Source organism: Ailuropoda melanoleuca, chromosome 15 (genome assembly GCF_002007445.2).
Source record: "Ailuropoda melanoleuca isolate Jingjing chromosome 15, ASM200744v2, whole genome shotgun sequence".
Lineage (NCBI taxonomy): Eukaryota > Metazoa > Chordata > Mammalia > Carnivora > Ursidae > Ailuropoda > Ailuropoda melanoleuca.
In genome coordinates, this window is record NC_048232.1 from 82,203,844 (window position 1) to 82,216,856 (window position 13,013).

General features: G+C 58.9%; 1 protein-coding gene across 3 annotated transcripts in view; it reads left to right on the forward strand.

Annotated features, from left to right (window-relative positions):
• The window catches only part of TAB1 (TGF-beta activated kinase 1 (MAP3K7) binding protein 1), a 40,794-nt gene extending 33,154 nt beyond the window's left edge, over positions 1-7,640 (forward strand). For all 3 annotated transcript variants that reach the window (XM_011218854.3, XM_019794479.2, XM_034644529.1), the window contains exons 8-11: positions 1,100-1,244; positions 2,774-2,996; positions 4,042-4,204; positions 5,825-7,640. In XM_011218854.3, coding sequence (XP_011217156.1) covers positions 1,100-1,244; positions 2,774-2,996; positions 4,042-4,204; positions 5,825-6,032 — 739 coding nt within the window. In that variant the 3' untranslated portion in view covers positions 6,033-7,640. The remainder of the gene's footprint in view (positions 1-1,099; positions 1,245-2,773; positions 2,997-4,041; positions 4,205-5,824) is intronic.
• The last annotated feature ends 5,373 nt before the right edge of the window (positions 7,641-13,013 follow it).

Genomic DNA, 13,013 nt, shown 5'->3' on the forward strand with positions numbered 1-13,013 from the left:
GGGGGGGGTGGGGGGCATGTGTGGTGTGTGTATGTGTCCGTGATGTGTGTGGGGGTTGTGGTACGTATGTAGGGGTGTGGTTTGGGGTGTATGGGGTGTTGGGGGGGACTGGGAGGTGTGTGTTGCCCCTCACAGCATTTGATTTCACAACCAGAGCGGTGGGGGGGAATCATACCAAAGGCCCCAGCATCGGAGCCAGACTCCTCATGGCCTAGAAAGCATGAGTTATAACTCCTTACTCTCCCCAGATTTTGGCAATTGGGTTTGGAAACTTTGGTCTCTAATTTGTGGGGTTCTGTGTGCTTAATTGGAAAGTACATATGTGGTTTAAAACAATTCAAATAGCGCTAAGGATACACAGTGCAAGCTTTCCTGCCCCAGAGCCCTTGTGCACAAGTGCGTGGGGGTGTGTTTGGAGGGGGAAGCACCCTTCCCAAAACACCCAGAGGTGCTGGCCTACTCTTTCCACGCCCTGCATCCCCCTCGTTGCCCGACGGCTGCTGTCCTCCCCCTGCACAGCACAGGGTAGGCTGGCAACGCTCCTGCCAGGCACCCGGAGCAAGGCTGCAGCTATGCTCACCGGGCCCTACTCATGGGCTCCCGGGATGTTTTCAGACTCTGCTCTTCCAGATGCCCTTGCTAGGAACATCTTAGACTTGCCTCCGCGTGCGCACTCACGTGTTGGAGCTTTGTGACGTTCACTGGTTCTGCTAGCGCCTCAGGAAAGGGTCCCTGTGCACCTGGGGAGTGGACGTGGGGAGACGGGGGCTTCTAAACGTGATCCCCACCCTCTTGCTGTCCCTACTGCCACTGTATGGGCTCTGTAGACAGGAGATGGGGACTGGGCCAGGATCGGGCACCCGACCTTCACTGTCCTGACCCCAGCTGCCCCACTGGCTCCCCGAGTCCTCGGAGCTTTATGTGAGGAGCTGCCCTCAGAAGACAGGTCTGTTTTTCTGGTTTTCTCTTTCCTCTGTTTCTTTTCCTCTTGTCAGATGTGCATTTTACTTTACATCCTGGGTGGATTCTTGCCCTTAGGGGAAGAAACGTCCCCTGGGGGCCTTCCAAGAGCAGCACTCTTCACACTCTCTTCCCACAGCGCTGCCAAGTCCAAGCCGATTATCGCGGAGCCCGAAATCCACGGTGCGCAGCCCCTGGACGGGGTGACTGGCTTCCTGGTGCTGATGTCGGAGGGGCTCTACAAGGCTCTGGAGGCCGCCCACGGGCCTGGGCAGGCCAACCAGGTGAGCCCACCCCCGGGCAGAGTGCCGCCAGGCAGCCCACAGTGTGGTATGCTCCCCTGGGGACCCAGCCAGCCCTCCTGCTCGCTCCACAGTGCTCAGGACCCAGAGCTCCGGTTCTCAAATGCCCTCACCAGACAGCTTCTGTGCATTCGAAGCTGGGGGAAGAAAATGCCCAGTGTTCCGAGAATAGCCATCCCACCCAGAAGCGTGCTTGTTCTGGGCTTGAAGCAGGTTCAGTCCCCAGGGCCCCGGGAAGTGAATTTCCATGGGCACATCGCTCTGGAGTGTGTCTGAGAAGGGCCCTGGTCCGAGGAGCAGAGCCGAAGCGTGTGGCCTGAGCCTCAGCCTCCCTCCGCCTGCACCTCCCCGCAGAGCGGAACCGCACTCGCTCACAGCTCGCTCCTTGTCTCTGACAGGGTAACAACATCTACCTTTTTGGGATTGTGGTGAGGGCGAAGTGTGATAAGCTTAGGTCCCCAGCCAGTGGGAGCCGCTTATTTTTCCTGTGCTGGGAGCACACATGTCAGACAGTTGTCCTTAACGCATGGCTTCGAGACAGTCACCTTAAGGATGATTTTGAAGGGAAGCTGCCTTTCCCTGACCTTGAATAGTGAATTCAGGTTGTGTCTCTCCTTCCATTTGTGCTTCCTGTAGGAAAGTAACGTTTTCTGCTTTGTCCTCTTTTTAATTAAAAATTAGGAGGAAAATGTCTCATGTGCCTGTCTCCTGATAACCCGTGTTCAAGGTTTTTCATCTATTTTATCTTATTGTTTCTGCCAGTAGCCTTGTAACCCAGGAGGCAGGGGCTTACTGCCACGTCGAGGTAGGGACCTTGGGGCTCACTGGAGTTTAGGGGCTTGCCTGAGGTCAGTGACAGAGCCGTGCCCACCCCAGATGGGGCTCGGGTCATCTCCTGTGACCTGCCCAAGCCCTCTTACCTCCAAGAGACTCTGGCCAGCCATCATGTGGAGGATTTTGTGTTTGTGAACTTACTGTCAGTGTGATTCTTTTTTCTTTTCCTTTTTTTTGGTCTTTGCCAAAGAATTATCCAGTGGCTTTTGCTGGGTTCTAAAATAAACTGGATAGCGGGCCCGTCTGCATTCTGTATTCCCCGTTTCTAACAAAAATGCGTGATGTAGTCTCCGGTAAGTTTGTTCCAGGAAAGGAAACTTAATAATAATAGCAAATCATTCTGGGCTTTTTTGTGTGTGCTCCAGAGTGCCCTCCCACCCATTGTGCAATTTAAGCCTCCTGATAACCCAGCGAGGTGGATATTATCCCCTATTTTATTGGTGTGGAAGCCAACAATTGGAGAGATCACAAGGTCACACCTTTTCTAATGAGAAAGTTCTAGAAGAATTATCCTGAACACCTTGAAAAGCTCGGATTACAGTCTTGGGTGGTGGAGACTTCCTTCACCTGCTTGGCTGATGCCCCCTAAGCATCTTGATTAGGCTCTGGAGTCGTGGGCCGCAGTCCTGGGCGCCCCCTCCCTGTTCCTCACCAGGTTTCGCTCCCCCTCCCCCCAGGAGATCGCCGCCATGATCGACACGGAGTTCGCCAAGCAGACGTCGCTGGATGCCGTGGCCCAGGCCGTGGTGGACCGAGTGAAGCGCATCCACGGGGACACCTTCGCCAGTGGCGGCGAGCGTGCCAAGTTCTGCCCGAGGCACGAGGACATGACCCTGCTGGTGAGGAACTTTGGCTACCCGCTGGGTGAGATGAGCCAGCCCGCACCGTCCCCGGCCCCAGGTATGTGCGCAGTGTGGCCGGGGGGGCCACTTAAAGAGCCCTGCCAGGGCTGCGGGTGGGGGTGGGCCTTGGAGCCAGAGGCCTGGCTTGGAACCCTTCTAATCTGTTCTCTGACTTTAAAGCTCTCCGAGCTGTTTGTTGTTTTTTTTTCCTTTTGCCCGAGAAATGAGGATCCTAGCACCTGCCCGGCCGACCTCCTAAAGGCCCGAGTGCGTGAACAAGCGCTTTGTCAAGCCACCAGGCCATGTGATAGGGATGATGGCTGCCAGTGCTTGGGTGTCTACTGGGTGCCTGGCCCTTTACCCACAGAGTTCCTTCAGGCCTCCTTAAACCCTAGGCGCCGGCGACACATCCTTGTACTGAGGAGCTGAGGCTCTGGAAGGTAGAGAGGGAGGCGAGGTTAGGCATGTGGACAGAGGGTCCCCCGAAGCCTGGCTCTGTCTCTGGGCCCTGTTGGGGGTGAGGCTGAGGGGCTTTATTTTCTGCCTTTTTAATTCTGTAATCAGGTTGCTCGGGAAGCGAGGTGCTCGTCATTTTCTGTTTCTCTCCCTGGGCTGCTCTGTGTCGAGACCATCAATTCCTAGGGGCTGCGTTTCTTTTTCTTCTTTCAAACAAGCAGGGCTTAGTGCACGAGCAGCACGGATGGATCTGTTCCCCCATGGACACCGGGGTTACTGGAGTTTCTCTAACTTGTTGTTATTGCAACCATATTTTTGTTGGGCCAACCTCAACTTACCCCTGGGCTAAGAGCGCCGTGGGAAGCCTGGCAGTAACCCTTTCCTTGAGGCAGCGCGGCGCGTGCGCTCCTGCTTTGAGCACCAGTGTGCTTTGTCGCCGAGAGGAGCCCCCTGCCTGCCTGGAAGGGTCTGACATGAGACAGACACCCCTTCACTGTCCCAGGGGGCAGCCCCGCGAGCCGGGCCTGGCCACTGCCCACCTGCCCTCACACACCGCCCCCACCAGGCCCCACGGCAGCCCTGTTCCCACCACCCCAGGGATCCCCCTCAGCCACTTCCTGTGGCCCACTGCTCTCTTCCTCCCCAAGCTGCAGGAGGACGCGTGTACCCCGTCTCCGTGCCGTACTCCAGCGCCCAGAGCACCAGCAAGACCAGCGTGACCCTCTCCCTTGTCATGCCCTCCCAGGGCCAGCTGGTCAATGGGGCCCACAGCGCTTCCACCCTGGACGAAGCCACTCCCACCCTTACCAAGTAAGGCCTCACCCCACCCCCAGCCCCCTCAGGCCTGCCTCCTGGGACAGCCCCTCGGTGCCTGGACGGGAATGGCCAGGGGGGCGAGTCTTGGGGTCGAGTGATGTTGGGTGGGGTGCGCTGGGGTCTCGTACCTCTCCCATTCCCCCATTCCATCCCTGGGGGTCCTCCTCAGACACGGAGGCAGGAGGAGGCAGCCCTGCAGGTTCCAGCAGCTCACTGAACCCAGACCTGGGAGGGCTGGAGATTCAGGGGCAGAGCGGGTGAGGCGGGCTGCGAGGCGACAGAGGAGACAGGCCACAGATGCGGACAGCCTGCTGTTTGTGCTTTCCTGAGGGTCCCAGATTCCTTTTCATTTAATGGGAAGCTTTTCCTGTTTTTTTTTTCTTTTCCCATCTTCTCCCCATCTCAGAGCCTCCCCAATGGCATCCGTGCTTGGAGGACGTTGTTTGGCCTGTGCTGGCTTGTCAGAGCTGGGGCTCTGACTAAAGCCTACCATTTTGCTTTAAAGTTGAGTCGTCTAGTTTAAGGCGGTGGGGGGGGGGGGGGGCAGAAGGCCCATAGCCTAGGGGTGAGTGGGCTGGTCCCTCTCCTCGCTGCAGACCTGCCTCACAGGTCCAGTGTTCTTCCAGCCCCTTCACTTCTGTGGAATGTCCACCCCCCCAACCCCACCGCACCAGGGGACCAGGATCTGGTTTCCACATTCCAGCCCTGCACAGAATAATAGGGATGCCACACCCAGCCCACTCAGAGGATGTGGCCAATTGGAAGGGCCATCCAGGGGGGAGTGGTGCTGTGGGACTAGGCCTCCCAGGGGCCTTCCCTTCTCCCTGCCCCCACTGCGGCCACAGCTGCTGCTGCTGCTGTGGGCCAGAAGGGCCTGCGGGGCCGCGGAGCAGTGGGCACCCCAGGTGCACAGGGCTGGCCTCCCTTCCCTTCCCCTCCCCTGCAAGGCTGCCCGGAGAAAACCACCCTCAGCGTCCACAGAGGCATAGCGGCATAGCAAGGGTCCCAGACCAGCCAGGAGAACCAGCCATCCTTCCTCACCTCTGCTCCTGGGGCCCCTAAACGGCCCCTTCCCTTTGACCTGTATCTGAGTGTTAGGTGGGCCCCCTGTGGGTGGGTCAGTGCTGGGCAGTGCCAGGAGTGTGTGGGACGGCAGGCTAGCAGGTGATGCCCGGCCGTGAGGTGCTTTGTGACAGAGTGGGGTGCCCACGGTGCTCTGACAACAGGGGGCCGGTCCCCACCCAGCCAGTGAGAGGGGAATGAGAAGGAGGGAGTGAGGAGGGTGTCTGGGGAGAAGAGCCCTGGCCCGCCTGTGATCAGTGGGACTTGGAGAAGCTGGAGGGCGCTGGCTGTAGCTCGGCACGGCTCTGAGGGAGATGTTCTGTGTCCGAGGCCGCAGCCACTAGGATGCGTGGTCAAGCCCTTGAACCGAGTCATCCATTTTATTAACTCCTAGCTAACCAAGGGAGCCACACAGAGCTAGAGCTTGGAAAATACATTTGATTTTTCATCTGCCCTTAAGAACATCCAACCAGGCTGGCTCTGATGGCTGGAGGGGCCAGCCGAGGCAGGGGCCTGTCTGTCCCTGACTGACTGTCCCTGTGGTCCCCACAGCCAGAGCCCGACCCTGACGCTGCAGTCCACCACCACGCACACGCAGAGCAGCAGCTCCAGCTCGGACGGGGGCCTCTTCCGCTCCCGGCCCGCCCACTCTCTCCCGCCTGGCGAGGATGGCCGCGTCGAACCTTACGTGGACTTTGCTGAGTTTTACCGCCTCTGGAGCGTGGACCATGGCGAGCAGAGTGTGATGACGGCACCATAGCCCCAGCTGAGGGATGTGGCCGGAGCAGGACCTTGCCTGGGGACAAGGGGGCCCAGTTCTGGGGCCGGATGGGCCTTTTCCTGCCATCTGCCTATGCCGTGGGTGCCAGGGAGCACCCCGTCTTCAGCCTGCCCCGCACTCGCACCCTGCCATACTCGTGCTGCAGAGAACATTCGGTGAGCACCCCTGCAGAGCGGACCTTGTCCGGCACGGCAGGGGCTGGAGGCCACTCCCTCAGGCAGACTCAGCCAGGACCGTTGCTGTTTCTCGAACAGATGGCTCAGGGCAGAAGCTGTGCTGGCCGCGAGCCTGCACGTGGGGCAGAGCGCGAGGAGTTCTGCGGCCCAGCATGCCATGGGTCCGGCCGCCGCCACTTTCTCTCCCCTTGCAGCCCTGGGCAGGGGTTCCCCCCTCCCTTCTTCAGCCGCTGGAGTGGAGCCCCGGGTGGCGTCTGCACCTTCAAAGCCTGCACCCGTCCCTCAGCCTCCCTGGATTGTTTCCAGTGGTCAATGCTCGGGAAGACGAAGGGAAGCGTCGGGAGCCTGGGTGGCTACACAGGGGCAGGTCAAGTGGAAAGGAAGGAGAGGGGATCGGTCCTAGAGGAGCCCTGGTCCTGGAGCCCACCGGAGGGGGTAGGCTGGGCGTGGCTGGGCTTCCCCAGATATGGGGGTGCAGGAGAGGTGAGGACATGCCCGGACCAGGCCGGGAGAGTGGCTGCCCTAGTCAGGCTCCTCCAGGATCGGGGAGGCCCGGATGGAGGGGGGAGCCGCATCTGCTTTGTTTTCCCTTCGCCACCACTGAGGAAGGCCGCCGGCTGGGGAGCCGCTAAAGTTAGCCAGCTTTACTGCTGACAGTGAGGCTCTCCCGGCTTTAAGGAAAAAACAGGTCAAGAGTCAGGCTGGGGGTGGGGAGGCACATTTGAAAGAACAGTGGGAAAGAGGGTCTTGGATACCAGGTGCCCTGGGTGAAGGGGGCTTTAGGGGCACGCCCCACCTTTACAGACACTTAGGAATGGGGTCAGATGGGCCCGGCCACGAGATCGCACGTTCTCGTGGGCAGAGGCTGGCGGTGCCGCTCCTGCTGGCAGAAGAGCAGGCGGGCCCAGGGGACTCGCAGCTTGTTGCTGCTGCGGTCAGTGGCGGAGCCACAGCCAGAACTTTTGATCAGCCTCTGGGGCTGCCCTGGAGCCCTCCACCCCTCCCCCGCTCCCAGGCTCCTGCCCTGCGCAGCCCCAGACACAGCTTTTACCGGGGACTGGCTGCCGTGTGCGGCCTCCAGGTGCCTGGACTCTGGACCGTCCAAGGCCGGTTCCGAGGCTGGGTCACTGCAGTGCAGGAATGCGTCTCCCTGTGGCCGGGTGTGGTGCGGGTGGGGGCAGGGGGCAGTTTCTGAGGAGAACCAGAGCCTCTGGGCCATGGGCCCCGACCGACCGCCCTCCCCTGCAACGCCATCTCTGGTCCGCAGGTGAGCAGATTTAAGGTCAGCCACAAGGACTTGCGAACAAAGAGAATTCTCTTCCAAGAATGTCTCTGTGATGCTGTTTGGTCTCTAGAAATAGAATCACTTTTTTACCACAATAAAGAAAGAGTAATAATAGGTGGTCTTACACATCGGGTGTTAAGAGTGCTGGTACCCGGGTCTCGTGTACCCTGCAGCAGCCTGGGGGGCTGGGTGCCTCCTCCTGTCCTCTCAGCCGGCACCAGCTCACCAGGCCGGGGAGCGGCAGAGCTGGGGTGCAAGCCGCAGCCTTCTGATGGGACCGCAGGGCCGGCCGACAGCCCAACGGGAGAGCGCTGGGTGTCCGGCATCCCTCCCTGTCCCCGCACATCTAGAGAGGGGGGCCGTTCTCTCCTGCCACGGGTCGGGTCCTCCAGTGGGCAGCTCTCACTTTTCCTGACAGGGAACCCGGTTCTTGGTGTGTGAGGAGTGGTGTGGCCAGCAGAGCTTCGGGTCGCCAGGACGGCGCCCTCCCCCTGTCACCAATAGTGGACATTCAGGGAGTTCCTTTGCTTTGTTTGGGTGGAGGACTTTCTATAAATACTGGCCTCTTCCTGCTTTACAGAACTTAACTCATCCATCTAACAAGGGCGTCTGTTTAGGAGCGAAAGCAAAGCTCCGTGTTTGGGTGGTGGCGTCTGAGGCTCCCAGATGCCCCTGCCCTTTCAGGATCTGTCCCACCCTCCTTGGCTGTCCCTCAGGAGGCCCTTGGGAGCGCTGCTGGTCCAAGACCTGGAGCCCTGGGGTCAGCCCAGCACCCTGAGGGAGGAGGTGGGGGCACTGAGTGACTGAGGTGCAGGCAAGTGGGCCTGTCCCCTGTCACAAATGGCCCCGACCAACCCCTAGGCCCCTCGGGCCTCCCCTACCACCTGCTTTGCCCCAGGTATGGGGGGCAGGGCCCTGCCCAGCTGGCTTAGTGTCCCCCGTGCCCCATCCCCGGTGTCATGCAGCAACACTTGGGCCTGCCTCCTGGGGCCGAGAGGGGCCCCGGTTTAGCTTCCTGGTTCCTTTGGTGGATTAAGCCGTGAGGCCGAGAGGGCTAGCCGAGGAGTCTGCCTCAGGATCTCAGAAATGGCAGAAGTCAGGACAAGAAGGGAACAGGGCAGCCAGGCAAGCTGCGGACCGCATGCCCACCCTTAGACACCAGGCGGGCAGACTGTCGACGCGCACCCTGGGCTGAGCCAGCAGGTGCCCCTCTCCAGCCTCTGACCGCCTCCCCACCGCCTCACTGGGGAGAGCGCTCAGCTTCCCAGGGGGCTGCGTCAGAACCAGAAAAGTCCACCCACCACCTGCCGCCTGTGTCCACTTGTCCTTCGAAGCCTTCCGGTCCACTCACAGGATGGGATTCAGTCACCGCCTTGACTGAGGACCTGGCCTGGGTCAGACCAGATGAGGTAAGCCTTCGTGAGCCACTGTGTCATCCTGGGCCCCACGGCAGCGGGGCGGGTCGCAGGGACATCCGGCTGCACCAGCAGTCCCGTGGACGCTCGTGGGCTATCTTTTTTTTTTTTTTTTAAAGATTTTATTTATTTATTCGACAGAGATAGAGACAGCCAGCGAGAGAGGGAACACAAGCAGGGGGAGTGGGAGAGGAAGAAGCAGGCTCATAGCAGAGGAGCCTGATGTGGCTCGATCCCATAACGCCGGGATCACGCCCTGAGCCGAAGGCAGACGCTTAACCGCTATGCCACCCAGGCGCCCCGCTCGTGGGCTATCTTCACAAGGATTTGCTCTCTCGAGTGTCCGGCCTCCGTCTGCTCCTCTAATTCTCACACACTGACCCTGCAGCTGAGCTGAGTGAGGCTCTTGGCAGGGTGTCCCCACCGCCGGTGGCATTGGCAGTGAGACCTGTCAGGGGCTGCTCAGGCCCCTGGAATGTCCTAGGGAAAGGACTCTTGACATGACTGACTCCTTCCTGTCGCTCAGGCCTCGGGGCAAATGCTAGAGGGAGGCCTGCCCTGGTCCCACCCAACCGCATCCCGCTGCATCTCCCTGTGAAATCTGCTTCACAGAAACCACCTGACATCTCTCGCTTGTTTATCTGTGTTGTCTGTCCCACCTACTAAGATGTCCCCTCTATGGGGGGGGGGGACTTTGTCGGCTTTATTCCGTTGGGCCCCGGCCCCAGGGTCAGTGCTAGCCACAGAGTAGCCCTCTCGTACATGTTAAATGAATGAGTGATGAGCTGTGTGACCTTGGACGAGTTACTTGACCAGGCTGAGCCTCCATTTTTTCTTTTCAAAGATTTTATTTATTCATTTGAGAGTGAGAGGACAAGCAGGGGGAAATGCAGAGGGAGAGGGAGAAGCAGACTCCCCAATGAGCAGGGAGCCTGACACGGGGCTCAATCCCAGGATGCTGGGATCACGACCTGAGCTGAAGGCAGTCACTTAACCAACGGCACCCAGGTGCCCCCACAACCAACTTCTTTAATGAGATTGCCGGACAGGCCTGAATGGCCATAGCTAGGAGAGGTAAGAATTGCATTGCCCTACAGATGTGCAAATGGACCAGAGCATGAGCTCAGATTTCTGCCCCTCTCCCCCGACAACCCCCCCCCACATACACTGTATACTGAAGGCTCCACCCGGGGCCTCCCATGGAGCGGGTGTACTGGCAGCTTCCCCTAGGAACCCAGACTTTGGGGAATGGGTGTGTGCGGCTTGCCTCATCTCGGCCAGAGCCCAGAGGGAGGCGATCCGCTGGGCTCCTAAGCGTTTCTTCCAACAAGGGCATCTTTCATAATTTTTCCTTCTGGGCCCCCTATTTTGAAACCAAACAAGGACGCAGATCACTGCCAACCCAGACAGGCTCGGCATGAGCACGCGCTTTGTTCCCACGCAGAGGTGATGTCAGCCCCGAGCAAAGACAGGCACTTGACATTTCCACGAGCCTGGGCAGCCTCCTCCAGGACAGGCAGTGTCTGGCAGCCGACTCTGAGGAATACCGACACCAGTTCACAGACTGCACTCCTGCCTTGGAGACCCCCAGAGAGATCAGAGGACCCCAGGCTGTGTAGATCATTGTTGTACCTTCTTGCCTTTGTTCTCCCAGGTCACCTGGTGGGCTAGGGCAGGGACAGGGTGGGCCTCGGTGCTCCACCCATTTCCTCAAGGCCACAGCCCCAGACCGTCTCCACACCTTCCATGATCAAGCTCCTATGCTTGTCACCTCAGCAAAGCCGTCCTGTGGTCCAAACAGGGCTGAGCTCAAGAACTTTCCATAGCTCCAGCCTCCTGCTTCACAGCACCCGCTGTGTTGGAGTCACTCGTGTGCTTGCTCCTTCCTCTCCCCCAGCCGTGAGCCCCCCCCCAGCCCCCTCCATCCAAGACTCTCCTCCAGGCATCTCAGGACCCTGGGGCTAATCCCTGGGCGGAGTTCAAGAAGTCTCAGAGGAACACGGACAGATAGATGAATTGCCTGGAGAAGGGCTTCTGGAACTTTAATGCAGGAAATGTCATTACTTTATAGAAAACTACTCCTACCCCAGCACTCCCAGAGTTTTGGGGGGTTCTAAGAAATCAGGCGTCTCCATTTATTTTGAATATTGAGGTGAATTCTGCAGTCAAAACCGTAATATCAAATGGGTTTTTTTAGTAGAAAAGCAACATTTAAAAAAATATATGTTTAGCATTTAAAATGACTTATTATCAAGTCACTTGCTTTAAGAAGTGCACCACGTCAGCCGTGCAGACCTGTCGAGCTCAGCACACCCCAGGGAACCCAGCGGCGGCCAGGCTGAGGGGCTCAGGAGGCCCTCTTAAGACTCGCCAATTGCTGAGTGCCAACTGGGAACTTTCGAGGCCTTCATTCCCCAGGGGGGCCCTCATTGGCTGCCCCCCACACCCAGAACCACCGGGCAGGATTTGTGTCTGAAGGTTTACTGGGTCCTACAGTTAGCCCCCCCCATACAGATGTGGAGATAAAATACAGACAGGTTAGGGAGTTGGGGCAGAGATTTGGGGAGACAGATGTCTGCTCAGGCCCAGAAGAGCCTCCCAACGGTGTCTGAGGTGGACGTCGTCTCGCTGGCTGCCTGTGGGAGGTGAGGAGCTTCCCGTCAGCTCTGGTGTGCAAGGAGAGGCCGTGCCTGCCTGGCACCTGAGGGGCTGGGGGGGACCAAGCCGCAGGCCCCAGCCTGGCTGCACGTCAGGGCTGTGGGGCGACGAAGACCAGTGTTTACGACAAGGACAGATTCCTTGGCCTCGCCCTTGCCTCCGAAATCAGAACCTCCCGAGGGAGGCCCCGTGAGTTTGGGATCTGATGAGACTGGAGGCTCGAGACTGGAGGCTCTTGACCGGAGGCCATGCTGGCCACCCTCTGCCATCCTGCCTCCTCCATGTGGCCTTTCATGATTTGGTGTTTCTGGAAGTCCCGCCTCCATGTGCCCCTGGACAACCTTGGATGAGGACCAGAAACTCTCTGATCCCAGTGTCTTCTCCAAATGGAGGTTTACAGCTCAGCTTTTTGTAAAAACAAAAACCACGACCACTACTGTCTAATGAGTTCTCACTACGTGCCAGGTACGTGTCTGACACGTAGTGTCTCCTGTCGCAGTTAACGGCTCAGCAAGGAGTAGATCCCAGAGGCTCCCCTGAGAGAGAAGGAAACCCGGACTTGGGACAAGCAAGCTGCCCGAGATCACGCGGGATCGGGGACTTGAACTCAGGACTCTTTTCTCTGCACCACGATGCTTCCTCATAATTTTCAAAGGCCCTTCCTGGGGTTTGACGGGGAGGTCTCCATGCCAGGTTAACCTGATGGAACATTCTAACACCCCCCAGGGCAGGAGAGAAGCTCTCACACCAAGGGCCCTCTGAGACCTGAGATCGTTCTGGGGTTTTGTCACCCGGTCTGACTTGTCCCTTGGGATTGGGGACAAGGGAGGTACTAAGCCTTTCCCAAGCCGTGCCCTTCAGCTGCAGACCTGGCAGGAATCAGCCACAGCCTGTCCTGAGGAGCTCGCAGCCCGGGGGTACCCTTGACCAAAACTTGGGGGGCTCCTGGAAGGTTGCCAGGAAGAAGTGGGGCTGCATCTTGAAGAAGGATCAGGAGTCGCCGGGTGAGGGAGGAGAAGGCAGCCCCTGATGACGACGAGAAAGGCAGGAGCACAGCCTGAGGGGTGGAGGGCCTGTGGGTGGCAGGCAGGGGGGCTGGCAGGGCCATGGGGTTCAGGCCATCCTTTCTCCAGAGGCCCGAGGGAGACGGTACACTTTGGTGGGGACCAACAGGGCAGGTGGGAGGGACCCAGGAGGTGAGTCAGGATCTGGGAGGTGAGTCAGGCGGTGCAGATGGCACAGGTGGGTTACTCCCTTCGGAGAGGACCAGTCCCTTCGGAGAGGACCGGCCCCTCGGACTGAGCCCCAGCAGGACTTGGGAAGTGATGTGTGCACCAGAAGCTTCTATGACTTTGAGGAAGGAGTATGATGCTGATGGGCCTTTCAGGCACCAGGAAGAAGCGTTTTCAGACTATGGGGTGGTTCC